This window comes from Caretta caretta, chromosome 3 (genome assembly GCF_965140235.1).
Source record: "Caretta caretta isolate rCarCar2 chromosome 3, rCarCar1.hap1, whole genome shotgun sequence".
Taxonomy (NCBI): Eukaryota; Metazoa; Chordata; order Testudines; family Cheloniidae; genus Caretta; species Caretta caretta.
In genome coordinates, this window is record NC_134208.1 from 14,222,974 (window position 1) to 14,228,973 (window position 6,000).

Sequence of the window (6,000 nt, forward strand, 5' to 3'; positions counted from 1 at the left end):
TCGTTGCTTACTTCCCCCCTCTGCTGTCCTCCCCCAACACTGAATGCTTGTTTGTCTGAGCGACTGGCTGAACTAGAAGTAGGACTGAGCGGACTTGTAGGCGCCAAAGTTTTATATTGTTTTATGGTTACGTGCAGTTGTTCTTTTTTACATAATTCTACATTTGTGAGTTCAACATTCATGATAAAGAGATTGCACTACAGTACTTCAATGAGATGAATTGAAGTTTCATTTTTACAGTGCAAATGTTTGCAATCAAAAATAAATATAAAGTGAGCACTGTACACTTTGTATTCTGTGCTGTAATTGAAATCAAAATATTTGAAAATGTAGAAAACATCCAAATTTATTTAAATAAATGGTATTCTATTTTTGTTTAACAGCACGATTAATCATGATTAATTTTTTTAACTGCTTGACAGCCCTACTTCTAAGGTATCTACATGACTAAAAACTGGGAAACAAGGAAGCAGGTGCATGCTCAGATAGTGGCTCCTAGAATTGAAATATCCTAGAAATATCCTATTTCAATTGGGTAAAAATTTGCAAGCATCGATGTTGTCAACACTTTTCGATACAAAGGGAGTGAAACTAAAACAGTCATGCACTGATGTTGGGTCACATTGTTAATATTTATTTTATCGAATGTTGAAATGAAAGCCTACATTTAAGTGCCTTGCAGAACAGGTTTGGGCAGTTGAATCGGAGCTCAAGAGCTCAGACATTCATGCAAAGCAAACAGGAGAGGGCCACAAATATTTTCAAAAGCAAGTTTTGATTTAGTTGTAAATGAATATTCAGAGGGAGAGAGGGTATTTTAATATTTGTATACCTCTAATACTGACCTACCTCAAAGGGGTGCTAAAAGGGTTATTTCATTACTGCCCAAAACATATCTGGAAGTCTTTGGATGGAAGATGCAGAGGATTAATTGTGTTACTGTATATTCTATACAAGGGCCGAATTATTATATTGAATTTAAAAAAATTATAATCACGGAAATGTATGTCTTTCTTTCCTTTCAAATAGAACATCCTCTATCCAAAGCATAATTTGAACTAAAACAGGATTGTTTAGAAGGAGGTTTCCCATACAATCTATGGAATGAGTTCTACGTTATACAGTATGTTAACTTTATTTTAAAGGGATATATTATGTTTGGGTTGCTTTTTAATTTCAGAGGAAACAGTGTAGCAGACTTATCTAAACCATACAAACAGGGACCAACGTGTGGCGATTGCCCTGATGCCTGTGACCGAGGACTCTGCAGTAAGTTAATGGTCTTTTGTTCTTTCCAAATCTTTCCTGAAGAAATAAATAATGCTAGATTACCTTGGATAGTAACTAAGGTTAAGATTTTCTCACAGTTATTTTTAATAAACGTCACAGGCAGGTGACAGGCAACAAACAAAAATCACAGGAGCCCCTGACCTCTTTGTGACTTTACTAAAAATAACCAGGGGGCAGAGCTAGGTGTGGGGGAGGAATGACAGCTGGAGTCCCATGGAGAAGACTGACAGGCCGAGCCCCCCAGCCACTGGGGCGGGCACAGCCCCAGCTCCAGTGGCCACAGCCATGGGGGGGGTTGCACAGCCCCCAGCTCCTGAGCTGGCGGCAGCTGTGGGGCAGGGGCACATAATCCCAGGTTCAACCCCAGCCATAGCCACTCAGGCTCACAGCCCCAGCTGCAGCCATGGGGGGATGGGGAGAGTCACACGGCCCTGGGAAGCCACGGGGGGGGGGGGGGCTGACCCTGGCTGCAGCCCCCACTGCAAGCTGCAGGGTCCTGGTTCCGGCCCCAGTTGCAGGGCAGGGGTGCACAGTCCTTCCTCCAGGCCCAGCTTCAGCCGCTGGCAGCTGAAGCCGAAGAAGACAGGGAGGTCCGGTAAAGTCACGGAATCCGTGACTGATGTGACCTTCCTGACTGAATCATAGCCTTAAGAATAACATTGTGATGAGAGTTCTGTCAAGAGAGTCCTCATCCCTTTGAAATCTGTTTACTCAACTCTTTCACAATAATCCCTTAGAAACTTAAAACAGACACTTATACAACTTTCCCCTGCTTTTCCTCAAACTGTACGATAAAATCCTCTGGTATCTCTCAAACGATATAAGTGCTATTTTGGGCAATATTTAATAAATCAGAGTCACATTAAAACAGTCAGGGGTAAAGTAAATCCCATCAGCGCTGTCATAGCGTTAGACATGCATCAGTGATCTGTGTAATCTAGGTAGTGCTAGAAGTGCCCTCTGTTGGAGACCTCTGTACTAAGTATTCAATCTAAAGTTTTTCAGCCCCATACACTTGGGGACACAGACACCCAATACACACACAAGCTGGTGGGTTACACATATGCACAGAGCTCTGCATATGCATTGGAGCTTTGCAGGCCTCAGTTAAGTGTGAGCAAAAGTGTGTATATGGTTAAGTGTGCAAATAGTTTCACCTTCCGGTTTGCATTCACCCCCCTCCCACTCTAGTCTCTGAAACTGAGAAAAAGAATAAATTCTCTACTTCACTGTACTTTGTTGTGGGTCTTAATTTATTAAAGCTTAAAGAACACTTTGAGATCTTCAGAGGAAAGGTGCTTATTATTATACCAACAATGATTTGTGTTCAGAACAATAAATTCCTAACAAAAATGAAAATAAACTGTCCTATTCTTGGTACAACCTTACAGTTCAGTCCTTTTGTATCTCTACTAACTTCAGTTGATTTGTACAATGGTTGATTTTGGCTTGTTACACTGTATGGTATGGCTGATCTTCTGTTTCAAAGTGATATTCAGTGAATGCCAGTGACTAAATTCTACCGTGGCCTGAGCACAACTTTGATTCTACTTTCACTTACATCAGTGTAAATCCATTGAAGGTAGTTTAACTGAGCTCAGAATGAGGCCCAGCAGGTTAAAAACAGAGAGGCAAACAAGACTACATAGGTTTATGAAGACAATGGATTGAAAAATACATTTTGAAAGGAAAACAATTATCTGATTTAGGACTGACTTATCCTTTTATCATCTAACTCTGTTTACCATTTGGTTTATTTCAGCCAACCCTTGCAAGTATATGGATAAATACACAAACTGTGCCACCTTAAAAGACCTCTTTGGCTGTAATCATTCTGTGGTGAAGGAAAGTTGTCATGCTTCCTGCAAATGCACCACTGAAATAAAATAATATCCTGCTATCCATCACTTTCTCTTCCTTGAGATTGTTTTATTTGAAAGAGAAAAGAACCAAGGATAAAACAAAACAATTCTCAATGTTTTCATAACCGCTTGAATTCTGGGTAAAACGATGAAGTTCCGCTCTGCATTATGTGTTATATGTCCTGAATATTGTTCAGTAATTGAAACTATTTCCATAATTACTTTAGATTATTCAAAAATCTTATTTTAGCTATTAATGGGCATAGGTCTATTGCAGGAACGGGTGGGTGAGGTTCTGTGGCCTGCAATGTGCATGATGATCATGATGGGTCCCTTCTGGTCTGAAAGTCTAAATGAGTCTACTTCAGAGCATGGAACTCCTGCTGAATTTTATTCTTAAACAGGAAATAGAGTCATAATCTACTTGACTATTTTTTTGTATTGCACATTAAATTTCAGTTGATTTGCCACTGACCTTTGATTATAAAATGAATGTAATCCTGCTAAATAAAAGCATTGTTTAACTCCATCATTGCAAAGTAATTCTTGCCTGTAATTCTTTGCCACAGTGAATGTAATATTTCACAAAGAATTTAAGCCAAAGAATGCTTTCAGTTAAACTTTACTTATGCAAATTACCTCTCCTTCATAAGAGCAACTGATTCACCGAAAAGATTATGTGAAAAAATTATTGAAAAAATAGCAAACAGGACAAATACGTGTATTACTCATATACATTTAATTATAATAATAATAATAATCAGACATCCATGTTTCATGTTCTTCCTGCACCTCCTAACTATATTGTAGTTGATCATTAGATGGCGCTAGTGTTATACCTGAGCAATGGTTACAGACCTACATATGGGTATTAAACACGTTGTATTAAAGTATGAAGTATTCCAAAATTTTAATATCCATTACCACTGAGGGTCTGATGCCTGATACGCAAGGTGTGTTGCAGTGCAGTGATTTGTATTTTGATGAGAGAGCAGTGTATAGTAAGATGAGGGGCGGTTATTTAGATTCTGCTGTGATTAGCTCCTTCCAATTGGAAATTTCCGCCATGTCTCACATTCTTCGAGCGCTATGGGAGCTGCATGAGTTCTGAAAAGGGGGCACAGAGGAGATAAAATTAAGTTATTCCACCCTCCTTTTCCAGAGTACATCTGTACAGCCAAGATCAGGGATGTGCATTGACTTTGCCCATTGTTAGATCAAGTTTAAGCTCAGGCCCTGGGCCGCTGATGTGCCTTATAAGCTGTCCAAGCTGGTATGGAGAGGGCCTTGGCCCCATATCCACCTTACCCTCATCTAGGAAACTAGCACCTGCGAGCTCCCTAGAATGGGACAATGTTTGTGCTCCTCTACAAAATCTAGCTGAGATCTTAGTCCCCATCACCATAATACCCAAGAACCTCACATTCCCTTGAGGTCAAGAAATATCACTGTCCCCTTTTTAACAATGGGGAACTGAAGGCTAGACAAACTTGTAGCCCAATTCTATGGCCATTGAATTCAATGAGACCCCTTCTATTGGCTTCAGTGGGAGAGGCTCAAGTTTAAGACACTAAACCAAGGCCACACAGTAAGGCTGAGATGAGGTTGGGAATTGAACAGTGGTCTCCCAAGCCACAGACCAATGCCTTAATCTCAAGACCATTTTTCCATACAATGGCTGAGCCACATACAGACAAACAAGAAGTAAGCCCTTCTTGTAAAATGTTGCTCTGACAATAAAATGGATGCCAGAGAAATATAATCCCCATGCTAAGTAACATTTTCTACTACAGAAAGGAGATAAGCACCACATTGAAACCCAAGACAAAAATCAAACCAATAGATGGTGAAAGGATTTTTGTCTGTTTGAAGGAACTCGACCCTTAAGTTTGACTTACATCACTGTGGGTCAGGAGCAACTCCATTGACCTCAACTGAATTAAAACCAATGTAAGTGAGAGCCACCTTCTCTGATAAGAGGCCAAGACTTTCAAAAGCAAATAGTGATTTGGAGTGCCTCAGTGTTTGGCACCCCCCTTCTGTTCCCTCAACAGGTTTTAATTATCAGAAAAACTGAACACCTATCCTCTGAAAAATCAGACCCCTTCAACGTGACTCAACTTGGACACCCAACGACTGATACACCCAAAATTGCTAGTCACTTTTGAAAATGCTGGCCAGAATCTAAGACTAATAGCTTAAATCTGATAGCAGATTTTTCCATCCTGCTCGTTTTAAGGGATAAGAGGAATATCGGGTCCAGTCGTATGAAAAATCTCATCCCAACGTGATCAGAAATCATCCCCAAGGGGTGAGGAGTAAGACACGACACTTAACACCATCCACTTTTTATGTGAAAGACAGAAGAGACTTGATCATTAAAACAAAAGCACACATGGAAATGTATTGAGACTTAATCACAGACTTGCAGAAAGCTGGATAGTGGGAACAAGAAAGGGATATTCACCCCACACAGTCTGTTCAACCCAAAACAGAGAGAAATTACATTGGTCCCAATCTAATCATCTTTACTCAGTTACTCCCCTGCTCAGCTTACCACATGCTACTGAGTAGAGCTTTTGGTAGGGTACAATACCGAAGATATTCATCGATTTTAAGGCCAGAAAGGACCATTATTAGTTCATCAAGCCTGACCTCCTGTACCACACTCTGACAAACCCTGAAACAGGCAGGAAAGGCTTAAACACCAGACATAGACTCGATTAGCTCTGCTCTGCTCCACCTGTGCTGGGCATAAGGCCTGGGAGATGGACTTAAAAGGAGGGAAGGCCACTAGTTGGGGCCTGATGGGGAAGGAGAGCAGACAGGCTGCTCCTGTGTGGGCCAA

General features: G+C 40.7%; 1 protein-coding gene across 3 annotated transcripts in view; it reads left to right on the top strand.

The window, feature by feature from the left end:
- LOC125634675 (serotriflin) overlaps positions 1–3,681 on the top strand; it is a 42,003-nt gene extending 38,322 nt beyond the window's left edge. For all 3 annotated transcript variants that reach the window (XM_075126357.1, XM_075126358.1, XM_048845744.2), the window contains exons 7-8: positions 1,181–1,269; positions 3,053–3,681. In XM_075126357.1, the coding sequence (XP_074982458.1) occupies positions 1,181–1,269; positions 3,053–3,180 (217 nt within the window). In that variant the 3' untranslated portion in view covers positions 3,181–3,681. The remainder of the gene's footprint in view (positions 1–1,180; positions 1,270–3,052) is intronic.
- Positions 3,682–6,000: the final 2,319 nt, after the last annotated feature.